The 13,537-nt window shown below is 46.4% G+C and overlaps 7 protein-coding genes across 7 annotated transcripts; 3 read left to right on the top strand and 4 right to left on the bottom strand.

Annotated features, from left to right (window-relative positions):
* Positions 1–221: 221 nt before the first annotated feature.
* L203_106255 (uncharacterized protein) lies at positions 222–1,258 on the bottom strand (the record flags this gene model as incomplete). Its single annotated transcript, XM_066215612.1, has 4 exons — positions 222–644; positions 705–760; positions 821–938; positions 986–1,258. 4 exons carry the CDS (start codon positions 1,256–1,258, stop codon positions 222–224), a joined length of 870 nt encoding a protein of 289 aa, XP_066071709.1.
* Positions 1,259–1,674: 416 nt separating this feature from the next.
* L203_106254 (uncharacterized protein) lies at positions 1,675–2,960 on the bottom strand (the record flags this gene model as incomplete). The annotated part of the gene is made up of 3 exons (XM_066215611.1): positions 1,675–2,469; positions 2,519–2,742; positions 2,786–2,960. The coding sequence occupies 3 exons, from the start codon at positions 2,958–2,960 to the stop codon at positions 1,675–1,677; spliced, it is 1,194 nt and encodes a 397-aa protein (XP_066071708.1).
* A 972-nt stretch (positions 2,961–3,932) lies between these two features.
* L203_106253 (uncharacterized protein) lies at positions 3,933–5,233 on the top strand (the record flags this gene model as incomplete). Its single annotated transcript, XM_066215610.1, has 5 exons — positions 3,933–4,133; positions 4,184–4,709; positions 4,754–4,947; positions 5,001–5,073; positions 5,121–5,233. 5 exons carry the CDS (start codon positions 3,933–3,935, stop codon positions 5,231–5,233), a joined length of 1,107 nt encoding a protein of 368 aa, XP_066071707.1.
* Positions 5,234–5,524: 291 nt separating this feature from the next.
* L203_106252 (peptide chain release factor 1) lies at positions 5,525–7,135 on the top strand (the record flags this gene model as incomplete). The annotated part of the gene is made up of 6 exons (XM_066215609.1): positions 5,525–5,788; positions 5,850–5,960; positions 6,012–6,485; positions 6,540–6,725; positions 6,779–6,925; positions 6,977–7,135. The coding sequence occupies 6 exons, from the start codon at positions 5,525–5,527 to the stop codon at positions 7,133–7,135; spliced, it is 1,341 nt and encodes a 446-aa protein (XP_066071706.1).
* A 125-nt stretch (positions 7,136–7,260) lies between these two features.
* L203_106251 (uncharacterized protein) lies at positions 7,261–8,631 on the bottom strand (the record flags this gene model as incomplete). The annotated part of the gene is made up of 10 exons (XM_066215608.1): positions 7,261–7,530; positions 7,580–7,612; positions 7,669–7,679; positions 7,726–7,886; positions 7,944–8,140; positions 8,192–8,275; positions 8,343–8,350; positions 8,417–8,470; positions 8,542–8,563; positions 8,614–8,631. The coding sequence occupies 10 exons, from the start codon at positions 8,629–8,631 to the stop codon at positions 7,261–7,263; spliced, it is 858 nt and encodes a 285-aa protein (XP_066071705.1).
* Positions 8,632–10,498: 1,867 nt separating this feature from the next.
* Positions 10,499–12,308, bottom strand: L203_106250 (uncharacterized protein; the record flags this gene model as incomplete). The annotated part of the gene is made up of 5 exons (XM_066215607.1): positions 10,499–10,806; positions 10,870–10,920; positions 10,979–11,222; positions 11,290–12,236; positions 12,284–12,308. 5 exons carry the CDS (start codon positions 12,306–12,308, stop codon positions 10,499–10,501), a joined length of 1,575 nt encoding a protein of 524 aa, XP_066071704.1.
* A 266-nt stretch (positions 12,309–12,574) lies between these two features.
* L203_106249 (uncharacterized protein) lies at positions 12,575–13,362 on the top strand (the record flags this gene model as incomplete). Its single annotated transcript, XM_066215606.1, has 4 exons — positions 12,575–12,596; positions 12,646–12,744; positions 12,794–12,945; positions 13,012–13,362. The coding sequence occupies 4 exons, from the start codon at positions 12,575–12,577 to the stop codon at positions 13,360–13,362; spliced, it is 624 nt and encodes a 207-aa protein (XP_066071703.1).
* Positions 13,363–13,537: the final 175 nt, after the last annotated feature.

Raw genomic sequence — 13,537 nt, 5'->3', positions numbered from 1 at the left:
AGCACTTTGAGGAGTAACCAGAAGCCGTTACAATTGCGTTCTCTACTCAGGCAACGGACTAGTTGCAATTGGATTGCCTTTTGCTCGCTATAGGTCACTCTCGTCAGGGACAGCAGTTATGGTCCAATGGGTATTTGCCGATGCATGCTGTGTATCAGAGCAATACCGTTTCGAGGCTACAATGAGAATACTCATTATCGCTGCGAGGTCAGGACGGTAAACTACCAAGGAGCATCAAACCTTCCGTCATCAATCGCTCCACCCTTGTCTTTTGAGCCCAATTCCCCTCCCATCTTTCTCTTTGCTCTACTCTTTCTCCCTCCCAGCGTTTTGTACGCCTCTCTTGCGGCCAACTTGCGCTCCGAGGCTTTCGGAAGCTCTCCAACCAAGGGCTCCCAACGCGAAGCGTTGCCGCTGCCCATGCCTACATATCCATGTGATCCGGTGGGTGTGGTGTATCCAGACGTATGGAGGCTGGAAATGTCTACTCGTCCTCGCTCAAATTCAGGTTCGGCGGTCGGATCAGTCCTCTTGAAGGTGTTTTCAAACATCTTTTTCCAATCCCGTTTAGACTCCATCTTGGTCCATTGCGGCTGGGTTGAAGAAGGGATAGGGGCAGGAGAAAGGGAAGACAAGCGGGGTGACTTGTCGTAGGGGTCAAAGAATTCAATCTCATCATCCACTTTTCGAGTCTTGCCACCCACGTTTTCAGAGGTCGATATGCGAGGCAAGACAAGAGCACGATTCTGCAGAAACCAGACTGCCAGTGAGTAGTTGTCAGTGACTCTGTAACCTAAACGTCAGCATCAAAAGCACCCACCATAGTTGAGAGTCGAAGACTTGTGCCACCGCTTGCAGACTCGATCGCATCTGGCTAAAGACGGGATGTCCAGCATCAAAAACACGCGCACAGTAAGGTGTGTTGGCATCGCTCTCAACTAGAGCGGATTCAGTACAATCACCCACACTCCTACCAAGTACCCACTGGATCTCTTGATTTCCCTGTCAGCGCACTAGGTTGCCTTGCCCCAGACCTTGTCCCGACAGGCGTAGTCGGCCTCGTCCCCTTCCCTACCAGCACCAACTCATCGTCGTCTGTCTCGTTGTCTGACAATGGCGGAGTCTCGACGGTGGATGATATCCGAGAGGAAGTTGATCCGGGAGAAGATGGTGGCTGAGGTGTATGAGACTGCTGGTGTATTTGTTGGGAGACATGGAGGTTTTGAAGCGCTGTATGCAAAAGTGACGATGTAGTCATTATGATATGTTTACAAAATGAGAAAGAAGGAAGAGATGGAAAATGACCAAAGAGCGTCAACCTTTATACAATTTCGTCCATGACGTAACTGAGCGGCAATGTCCGCCTTAGCCCCTTATAATGAAAGGCTTGATCTTGTCAATCCTTTTGTATTCTCATAACGACATTTAAAACGTAGCGCTGACTCGTTTTATGGTCATTATAGGTCGACTTGGTTGCCGTTAAGCCACACATGTCCATTGTTCAATCGATAACCAAGATGCAAAAGGCATAGAATACTAGCTACCAATTGTCAAGCATGAAAAAAGTGGGTGATAATGATATAACAACGGGTCAAACCTAGACCTACAAAGTGACTTGTATACAACATCAAACCAAAAGCAGCCGCTCATATTCCTGTCACACCTCTTACACTATCAGACTGTTACAGGCGTAGTCAACGGTGTGCGGACAAGAGCTCCTGTTCTGAATCTGATCGGACCATCTTCCACAACGCCTCCGATTTCCCTATCAGAGTCCTCTTCATCTATCAACACACGGTCAAGGTTTTCGTGCCGGTATCCCCATTCGTGAGGCAGCCAAAAGTCATGCTTGCCCAACCTTCTCTGCCGAAGTGTCTGTCTCTGAATCTCCTTCTCCTTTGCTTGCCGCCTGGATTTCAACGATGGCGCAAACAGAGGCGCAACAGCCGGAATCGGCGACATGGGTCGTTTGGACCGAGAGTGGGAAGGGTTGACAGCAAGCGGATAGAGTGACAGGACGCCAGACTTGTCCATCCAGTCCTCAATAGGAGCAAGCTGCTGATGCATCTCCAGCGACGAGGGCTCTTCTATCGTGTTGACAGAAGCCCGGCGATAGACAATGCTGCTCGACGAGCTACAGCCCCACTCGTCCACCGGTGTCGGGAGATAGGAGTGGTTAGAGTCGGAGAGTGGCTCACTGTCGCTCGCGCTCAGCTTCCTGCCCGGCAAGACAAGCGGCTCCTTGAGCTCTGGACGAGGCACGCACATGTCGCATACGCGAGCATGCACGATGGACCGATGATTTCTCTTGGACTGGGTCAATGGAGCTCGCTGGGACGAGTGAGCGCTGCAGAATATCTGGCCACACATGCGGCAGTGGTGTCTTCGGTGACGCAGGAAAAAGTAGGACGTCTGCGCAAAGTTCGCAGTGCAGAGCGGAAACGTACACAGCGCCGACGAAGCATCTGGCTGCACCCCACGTCAGCGCCTGCGGACGACCCAAGTCACGACAACTCACCTGCCAAAGGTCTCTGCTCATGACATCGCCCACAGTCTGCGACTGAGCGCTCGTCAAGCGATTCACAAAGCTCTGAAAGCTGTCGGACACCTCTGAGAATGGCGAAGGGACATCGCCGACGGCGTGGTCGGTGGAGTGGCCCGCAACGGGCTCCATGGAGAGATAGGTCAACCCTGCCGAGGCGGCGGGCGCCGCTTCTCGCTGAATGGTTTTGGGAGCGACTACTATGCATCCTGTCAGTCCCGTTCGGGCCGTGACGTCACTCACCGCTGTTACCGCTCAGCTTGCAGAGCTGCTGTTGGGTGCGCTCGTGGGTTTCGAGCCAGCGGGCCTCGGCCTGGGCCTGGGCCAACGAGACGGCGGTCTGGATGTTGAGTTGCGGCGGCGAGAGCGAGCCTGGACGGTGCTGGTGGAGGAGGGACGAGCTCGAGGAGTGAGACATGACGGTGACGGGTGCGAAAAAGCAAAGAATGGATGATCGTTTATATAGCAGACCGATTTTTGGTGCGACCCTCAAACCGTACGCTCGCGCGACTAATCGGGAATCGCTGGTTAGCGGTCAACTGTATCGTGAGGAAAAGCTACCGGGACCCTGAAGCCTTTCCCTGAGGCCTCTCGTGGTCTCCCACTGGATTATCCTGGTAAGCCGGCCCAAAAGGGCCTTTCCTTGAGCGCGTGCCTGGTTGGATAAACTATAAACCCTGCGGCACCAGACAATGGTTATCTTTCGGAGTTGGAGCGGCGTCGGCATCTGTCAGCTCGGGGTTAGTCGGTGGCAGAGGCCAGGGACGCACCATTCGCTACGCTCTAGACACTTGCGTGAGCAGCGGATCGGGACAGAAGAGGTGGCATGGGATGAGTATACAGTTAACGGGTGGTAACGGGTGGAGTAAATAAATAACAAGACATCTCCGACAAAAGGAGGTGACATGATACCGGGGTAGGGGTCCGTGCGGAAATGAAATATGAATTGCTCGCGGCAGTAGCGCCCCAATACTCTTCCGATGATACACTCTCTCGGCATGGTTGGAGAGAGAGAGGTGGCAGGTGGAGTTGGGTGCAACTCCGTCAGTCAGCAGGATGACTGGGTGTTATGGAGGGAAGGTGGGTTGGAAAGCGCAACGGTGACTGACAGGTGGAACGAGATGCGTTGTCGGCGAGATGGATAAAGCGGCCTTCCGGTTGAGCATACTTGGCCATCACAGAAATAGTTCCGTTGGCCCGAGGGAGTATCTTGGTCGTGTAGCTAGGTTGGTCGTTGTGGTTGTTACGGTCCGTGAGAGATGAAAACACATAGTGGGTCCTTTCGGAGGATGAGAGGTGTTACGTAACTTGGACTGGCGGCGGACTCCGCCGGCAGTCTGGATTTCTTTTTTTATTTTCAAAGTCATGATGCCACGATTTCATCTTCACAATGCAATCTTCTGATCCTGGTCATCTTTTCCAAACTGACTCACAAATCTCGCAAGCAGCGACGAGGGAGCGGAAATTCAAGGCAGCGGGCAAGATTGGAGACCCCATCAACTTATCAAGCAAAGTCATTGATTTGGAGATTATCGGACATGATGCCTGGACTGCAGAGAGTGGATGGCAAGCTAGGAGGATTGATATGCGGGTATAACGAATTGGTTGTGTAAATGGCCTGGCTGACGGGCAAACATGTAGAGCGGCAAAACTGTCAGAATGTACAGAGGGCATCAAGGACCAGTGACGAGCATAGCGGTCGCAACGACAGCCTCGAATCAGACAGTCCTCTTTACCGGTTCATGGGATAAGACTATTCGTGTATGGGATGCCGATGGTGGAGAGCTCTTGCACACATTGGATGGACATGGTGATTTCGTAAAGTCGCTGACGCTTATACCCTGTTCACCTCCCGTCTTACTGTCGACATCGTCCGACCGGACGTGCAGAGTGTGGGAGCTGCCAATGTTGATAGACGGAGAAGGGAAACCCACAAGTCGGCAGTTGATCAAGGAACACACTAGACCAGTTGAGTGTGCCGTATGGAAAGCCGATATGGACGAACATGGAAGGCCGACTGGAGAGATACAAGTATGGACAGGTGATTCGTTGGGAGTGATCAAACAGTGGCTGGTCAAGGATGGGACCTTTACTTTTGTCCAAGACATCAAGGGGCACGAGACGAGTGTAACGGGGTTGTTCGTCGCTGAGGATGGTTTATGGAGTGGTGCGTTTTACCGCAAAGTTTGCTCTTGCTGAAACTATGCCTAGCGTCTATGGATAAGACGGCCATCTTTCATCCCTTTTCCAAATCCGCAGAACTGATTATCCATCATCCCTCCTATGTCAAGTCGGTCCTTCCACTTGCATCCTTGCCCCTTCCCAATGCTCAGTCCATGGTGTTGACTGGTTCAGAAGACGAGGACATTCGGATATGGGACGTCGAATCGTCTCCAGCAAGGCTGGTGGGTAGTATACAAGCGCATTGTGGGGAAGTCACTGCACTCAAGACGTACAGGAAGCAAGATGGAGACAAGGTACAGATCGTGGTGGTCAGCGCTGGATTAGATTCCGCTCTGAGGACATGGACCGTAAAAGGTATGTCCAGTGTCTAATACTACAGCTAATGCGATGATAGATATACTCCATCCTCCCGAGCTGGTGTATGAGCCTGTGGAAGAGAAAAAGGCTCCGACTTTGACAGAAGAAGAGGAGAGAGAATTGGCAGAACTGTTATCGGATGAAGATTAGCGTCTTGTAATTGAGCGCATATGTGTAATAGATTCATGTATAGAAAAGTTGTTAGCCTATCTGCATATGAATACGCAATGTCTGAGGAAGTTACCTACTATGGAGTTTAAAAGTCGCAATTACATACCTGCAGTCACGTGATTTCAACCAAAAGTCTGTCAAGCTACATTATTTCTCAACGAATGAACTTTTGATCCAGCAATTTGTTTTAACTTTTCAACGAAAAAAACTCACAATCGCTGAACGAGTTGTCGACCTTATAATTCAGGCCAACATTCACTTTGGTTTCCCATGCTGAAACCGATAATCACAAGACAAGCAAGGTCCCTGGCCACCATTGCCCAGAAAACTAAACCCATCAGCAGCAATGCCACGATACGGAGTAAATGCTCTCTGAAAATGTCTAAACATACCTCAATATACGAATTGCCATCCACCAGAAACTACGCAACGACTAGCAAAACGCAATGGGCTACTGACACGGAGCAGAGACACGAAAAGTTGATTACAGCAGCTCAGGCCAAGTTCAATATATATAAACAAACAGTGGAGGATGTATGTTGAATCGTTTGAAAGTGTCTGTTTCCTGCTAAGAGGTGCCGTTTGCTTTTTGTAGGAAGCCCAAACGACAGAAGTGGACATTCAAATACAAATCGAGCGGGCAAAGATACAAAAAGAATTGTCACTTCTTGCAGGGGTATGGAACCGATATACTAAGCTGAAAAAGGTGAGTAAGCTCCCCCTAGCTGTCAGTACAAATCGCTAATATGTTTGCAAGTCTGTCTTGGATATGAAGCCATACTTGAACGACCCCGATCCCAGTCTTCGAGAATTATTCGAAAGTGAATATTCCGCTCTATGCGATGAGTTTGATACTATTATAACGTCAACAATCCCATCCGTAATTATCCCCCCTCTGGCTACTGCTTCTCTTCCCGTTATCATGTCGCTCAACGCAGGGATAGGCGGGTTAGAAGCAGCGTTGTGTACAGAAGATATCGCTCGGATGTACCTCCGTTTCGCTGCCAATCGGGGTTGGAAAGTGGAAGAGATCAGTCGGGTAGAAGGAACAGGGGGTAAAGGCGGCGGTGGGATTCGAGAAGTGACGCTCAAGTTTGAGAGGGGAGAATGGGGAGAAGAGGGTGCGGAAGTGTATGGTGCGTTACAATGGGAAAAAGGTGTTCATAGAGTTCAACGAATACCGGCCCATGAATCACAGGGCAGAATACATACTTCTACTGTCGCCGTCATTGTGAGTCATGTCCGCTTCAGAACTGCCTGTCTGACGGAAACTGACATCGGGTAGGTCATGCCGCTATATCCTGATACAGTCGATACCCCTTTAGTTGATCCGAAAGATGTCAAGATTGAAGTGATGAGAGCACGAGGAGCAGGTGGTCAACACGTCAACAAGACAGAATCCGCTGTACGGATGACACATGTGCCCACTGGTATCTCTGTGTCAATGCAGGATTCCCGTAGCCAGCACCAAGTGAGTATCGTAAGACATTCAGTGGGATTTTGAGGCTTACGATTTACCGATAGAATCGAGCGTGGGCATGGGAAATCCTTCGAGCGAGACTTTCGGAAAAGAAGCATACGGAGGAGGTTGAGGCTCGTAGAGCTAGCCGACGTGATCAGGTCAAGGGAGCCGATCGAAGCGATAAAATTAGAACGTATAATTTCAACCAGGCAAGTGTCTAAGACCATTAGCCATACCTTGTTTAACCTATACAGTTACAGGATCGACTAACGGATCATCGTTTTGGCTTTACCGTCATTGGGCTACAAAACATTTTGGATGGAGGTGGATTAGAAGATGTTATCACAATAATGAAAAGAGATTTCAACGAGAGAAGACTAGAAGCTCTTTTGAAGGGCGAAGAAGATTTAGATTATTGAGCCTACTCGCACCCACTCTTCACACATCTACTCATCGATGAACTGCATAGATCTTTCTCGAACGTGTCGAAGACAGTGCGCCTTTACAAGCTTTCACAGCGTACCAAGCCTATATTTTGAGGCCATCACCCGCCACCACCTCCGAAGAATTTTTGAATATCCTCTTGCTGTTCGTCGTAGCCTGTATTGCCAATACCGCCCTCTTGACGAATCACTCCTGAAAGATGACTGGTGACATCACTGCAAAGAATTCGCACTGTCAAAGGCTCAAGATTGGTTTGACCTGGCATTGATGTTGCTGAGGGAGGCGGAGCCGAAGGTTCGGACGATGGAGAGACAGGCGGTGCAGGGTTTGTGATTATATGCGTACTTGCCGGCGCCGTAGGTGCTTCATCCTGTGAAGAGTGAGTTTATATGGTGTGTTCAAGAAAAAAGGCTACATGCTGTATAGCCAATCTCCATGTTGGTCCATCCAGTCTAACTATCTGTCAATAATTGGCCTTCTAGTCATGGTGATGCATGTTGTTACTCACGTTGGTCATACCTAGAACAATATCAATCAGCTCTTTATCCTCTTGGCACAAACTTACCTTGATAACTCCACTCTAGAGGTGCATTTGACTTCTTCCTCGCTATTAGAGCACCAAGGAACTCTGAATTGAATATTCCATGTGCAACGATAACCACATGCTTGGACGATGGCGGCAAACCTCGGCATTTTTGCAAAAGAGGTTCAATAAAGTCATGTATTCTGGCGCACAACAATAAAATCAGCAAACTCAATCAAATATTGTGACCTTGTACTCACGCCTGTTTGGCACGCTCTCGCACGTCTTCCAGGCTTTCACCTCCTGAAAACTTAAATGCTCGCCCAGGTTGACGAGCCCAAGTAGAATCCGCTCCAAAATTCTTGTGTTCTGCTTCGCCGAAATATTGCTCTCGCAATAGTTTAGAGACTATTAGAGGGCATTTTGGATCTGGCTGTTGCCCATGAATCTGTTGAGACTATAGCAGGTGATATGAGTGGCCACGACTTTGTGACAAAGAGAAGCGTACAGTCCAGAGAGCCCTTTTGAGATCAGATGAAAATATGGAGTCGAACTTTGTAGTTTTGAAGTATTCACCAAGTGCTTTGGCTTGCTAGTTACAGCGGCAGTCAGTATATTAAATGGCTTGCAGTAGTTTGAATTGATTGAGTGGCTCATACATTCATACCTGTCGCCAATGAATCAGTAAATGGTACCAAAACCTGTAACAGTCGTCTCGAGGAATGATACCCACCATGCATTGAAAGAGGCGCATCAGACCACCCTGCCCATAACGGCTTGAGATTGTCTAGCCCCTTCTTGTCAGAGACATGTACATAAACTAGCAGTCGTTATAGAGATAGCTGAGAGTTGACGCACCAGTGGACTCGCCATGACGAACCTACACCACCATAAGCATCTGATACCAAGGGCAGATGAATGGAAGCTTACGATTGTTAATGTTAACATGATGTAAAGATGTTTTGAAACAAGAGTGGAATGTAAAATGACGAAAATTCATTTTGAACGAATCGACTCAGCATCTTATCCGTTAGATAACGATGTTGCAAATCATTTTGTCGGCTTACGCCGCCATTTAAATGTCGGTTTACATGGAAATATCTTTAATTTTTGTTTTACCTTCTCATGATATAGATCTGGCTATAGGTGTTACAAGCTGACATCTTGAGGTATTGTATGCAACCGTTCATGGCTGTATGCACATCCCTTCAGGTCAACAGTCGGCCTTTCTGGAAAAGTCAAAAGTTGTTGTACACGAAAACAACTTGTCAGAGTTGGCGGTCAGTTGGCTACATGAAGCAGAAATGGATTGGTGGCTTCAATGTGAGTGTTGGTTTGGTATCTCAGGCGGTTCTTGCCAGAGCGATAATATGTCAATAATGAGAACAAGTTGCATCGAAACAAGTCAGTATCGTCCAGTCTAGATAGCGCTGGACTCAGTGCCTTCATCTTGGTTTCTACCCATACGCATTCACGTTGTAACATGAAAGCAGAATCATCCTCGCTCCATCCAGCTTAATCCCTGCCGAGGTCTAAACAGCAACAAAAGCCGATGACTGGCATGGTCTTTCGTTGGATATATGCCTTAATAAACAGACAGCCCATGTCAATTACCAGCATCAAATCAAACTAAATCTCATAGAGGCGGTGATGGCTAAAATATCGACTCAAATCGATTAGAAATGTCTACCAAGACGAAGTCAAGGTTTATAGCGACTAGCACACCTGGCAGGCTAGATTAACAACAGGCGTAGAGGCTTGACGTAAGAGATGGACCAGTTGTCACAATTGGGGTGTTCTGGGGGGCTTCCTTGGGACGACTTGTCATAACTAACTCTTAAGACAGCTAATTAATATTGATTCGCTAGAGAATCTATGGAATGAATCTACTCTGTATATATCATTATCCTGAAACCATCCAATATACCTGACTCGCCATCAAGACAGGGTACACCAGTTGAGTGTCCTGACACCAGTCTTGTCCCACCTTTAGTATTCCTGGACTTTGTCAGTCTGCTGTACCTCAGTGGTTATAGCTACTTTTCAGGACACATATAGTAAGAGCATAGATCACGACAATGCCAAAGTACTCAGCTCTCCCATTGTCAGAACTCTAGATGGGTTCTTTGGCTTTTGACTGACGGCCTTGGGACGAGAGTAGCTCGACTAGGATGTGTCTAACTGGGATAGACGAAGACAGCTGTCAAGATTCATTCTCTGGGGATCTACCAGCAACGAGTTCTTCCTTATATCTTTGAGGCTTCTGCGGCTATCATCCAATTATACCACTTCTTCAACGCACACAACGATTTGGTCTTCCCTGTCCATCATCCTAACGATCATTTGCGTCGTCCAGCGCATCAGAGGCAGTTCTTACAAGCGCTGACAGTATTAACAATGCAAATTCTACAGTCGCAGCAGCTGCAACATCCATTTCATCAGCACAACCTACTACGAGTAGGACAGGTCAAATAAATGAAGCTGTTATCAACTTGACGGGCATCGGGTCAGAGCTGAAGATGAGCGTTTTAGCCATAGTTTTAGAAAGTCTCTGGCTATGAGTCAAGAAATGTTGGAAAGCTTGTTTGAATACGCTTTTTAAATACTTTTGACTCTGTAGATACTATAATGTCATAATATTACACAGATAGTTACTTGTAATGCAATACAACTATAATGATACAGTTCGCATATATATTATCGCACAATCAAAGATGTGTCTTGACTCAATTAGCTAACTCATCTATTCCCTTCGAGTTTAGCAGCCGTTTCGATGAGAGCTTCTAGTTGCCGATATTCCTGCCCCTTTTAGCTTTCATTGTGTATTAATGGAACTCACTGCAGACACATATCCTGCTGTCTCGTTCATCCAGCGCATCACGTCGTCTACATTTGCTACATCATCAGGCAACCCCTTCTTGATAATACCATCAATTCTCCCATCCACTTTTCGAATTCCATTCTTTTTCCTGTATCCATTGAAAAAATCATCATCAACGTCTCCAATTTTTGTGATTAGACGTTGCTGGTCAAGAAGTACATTATGAAGGGAAAGCTTTTTATACTTCGCCGCAGAAAGTAGATGATGATAATGACTTTGAATTTGATGATAAAGGTTGTATTCTAACAATACGGTGATGAGTATATTTTTAAAACATAAACGAGTATTCAAAGATGAGAACACACCCCAATGAACAAGCTCGTGAAAGATATGTGCCCTTTCTTTGCAGAATCTGCCTGTTGCAAATCAATATCTTGACAAACTCATCATGATAGTAGCAGATAAGAAATTTACCCATGATTAAACGGTTTGGCATGGATTTCCGTGATACCAGATCACTGTCTCGTCTCTCGTCGTCTTCATCAGAGCTATCTCGACATTTATTGTCATCATTAGAGTCTCTATGCCCACTGCCTGTGGCTTTCTTTGGTTGTAGAGTTACATTATCATAGGGTTCTCCTTCGAGTAAAATTTGGAATGTACTGGTGCGTGGTAGACGACAAGCATCGCATCCGTCTTCTGGAGATATATTCGTGACCTATTTTTTGTAGAATCAGTGCACAGTTGACAATTATCAACCCAGAAAGTAATTTCTTCAGACCTACTCGAAAGATCGGGTACTTTTTGAGTTTGTTCACGAGTTCATTATTCCAAATTTGTCCTCTTGTATTATTCTGATACTCTTGCATTTTCCTGCGTACATCCCTCAAAGGGCGCTCAAAGTATTCTCGGCCTTTCTTATCAAGAACCACGTCAGGATGCATGATAATGAAAAGCAGATAATGGAATACAATCCGAAATTTAAACTCGAGACTCTGATAAGAGTTTCGCGAAAATTCCACAGGCATGTCCTCCGGTATCCGGTGATCATCTTCAACGATAAAATCGTCTGGATCGTTATCGCCCGTGCGGCTACCTCCAGATCGCTTGATACCCCCATTTTCGTATTCCACATCAGAGTCAATACATTGAAGCGGATTTTCTTCTTGTGAACCTTCATCATCTGTGGTTCCAGATTCTGTGGATGATTCGACGATTCCCAATCGTTTCTTCTTCAGCTTCCGAAGCATACATTGCTGTAATGTCACTTTTGGTGCTCCTCGCAAACGACTTTCGACTTGAAACGTCTCCGGATGATCGGTTTTTATAGCTTCTATCATGTCTTCGTCAGAAGTCATCGCCATTTGGGAAAAATCATCGTCTGGATCTGAGTGGACATTTCGGTTCTGTTTTTTTCCACGCGATAAACGACCTTTCTGATCACGATGGCCAATCGAGCGTTGTGAATGTGATTTGCCACTATCTAACAGACTGGAAGCAGCAAAAGTTTTCCTGCTGTTAGGAATCCGTTGTTTCGCCTTTTTCACGTTCATAGTTTTAGCATTTGGGTCAGCAGCTGGCTGAATTGCATTCTCCAAACTAGAAGGGGTTGATTGCCGTCTTTTTCTAAATTTACGTCTGGGTGCAAAGTGAACAGGCCAGGCTTTATATTGAGATTTTTGTGCTGCAGAGAGTCTTGGTAAATATAGTTCAGCTACGAGCTGAATATTATCTAAGATGAGATATCTTCAGTTGTGTCCATCAGACACATGGACTCACTTATCGCCTCTGTCTTGCGGAACATGGCGGTGGCCCAAGCAAGCAAAAAAAAGAGTCTATGATAAGAATCAGAACTAAACAATGTTTGAGTTAGTATTTAAGGCCAGATGAAATATCGAAAACAAAACCAAAGTTGTAGCTGAACTGATGGCAAGGTTATAAAAGCATGACATCATCACTTTCAAGACGATTGACTTTTTCCAACAAAGGCTGCCATGGTAGATATCCTTTTTTTTCCCTTCTTTTTTCGTTTAATTATTAACAAACCAAGAATATTATTTCCTCGTCAAAATGCCACATACGGCACCTACAAGCGAGTATCACAAGTATCTATAGTGAAGGCCAGAGCTCAACCAATATAGTCCCTCGTGATGGCCGTCTCATTTCATTAATCCTTGCATCAAAAGGCATCGAGGATGCGGACGAACGAGTCATACACCAGCTTTTGGATTTCTCAAGACGTGAGTTAATTAAAGAGTCTGGCGTACATAGATGCTCAATAATGAGTAGGTTATACTGCAGATGTCCTTCAAAGCGCGCAGACATTAGCAGATCATGCAGCCCGTACTGGAGCAAATTCAAGCAAAATCGAGAAAGATGACATTGAGCTCGCCATTAAGATGAGAAAGCTATATGAATTCTTTGAGGCGCCTCCTAGGGATGTGAGTCGTTATGGAATTGATATTGTACCCCAATTTTTATACATGCGTTACTAACACAGATCATAGTACCTCGCGACGTTAGCTCATGAGCTCAATTCTCAGCCTCTTCCAATACTTCCAGAATCATTCGACGTCATTCGACTTCCTCCTCCTCATCAACGTCTTACCGAGGTCAACTTTGACATTGTTCCCGATTCAGATCTTGTTCTAACCGACGAAGGTGAGAGTGAGGACGAAAGTGAGGAAGAAATAGATTTAGAGGAAGATGATGAGGAACAAATTAATGAGGATGCGGAAGGTGAAGATGAAGACATGGAAGAGGTTGGCATGGAATCAGCAAGACCCACCCCAGGTTTAGTGGAACCAACTGTGCTAACCAGACAAGCGGCAGAGGTAGATGAGGATTATGATATGTAGGGGCATACCTAGATAGATAATCATGTTGTATGACATTTGTTTATGTATTGATATTTGTTCAAAATATCTCAAAAATGAAATTATCATCTCTCAAAATCATAATATCATGCGTCATAGGCCCAAAAGTTGTATGGTGTATTATAATGATGTGGCTCGATGTGCTAAGTAGGAGTTC

This window comes from Cryptococcus depauperatus, chromosome 8, assembly GCF_001720195.1.
Source record: "Cryptococcus depauperatus CBS 7841 chromosome 8, complete sequence".
Classification (NCBI taxonomy): Eukaryota; Fungi; Basidiomycota; class Tremellomycetes; order Tremellales; family Cryptococcaceae; genus Cryptococcus; species Cryptococcus depauperatus.
Note: the sequence above shows the minus strand (reverse complement) of the source record. Positions and strands in the feature narration are given on the sequence as shown.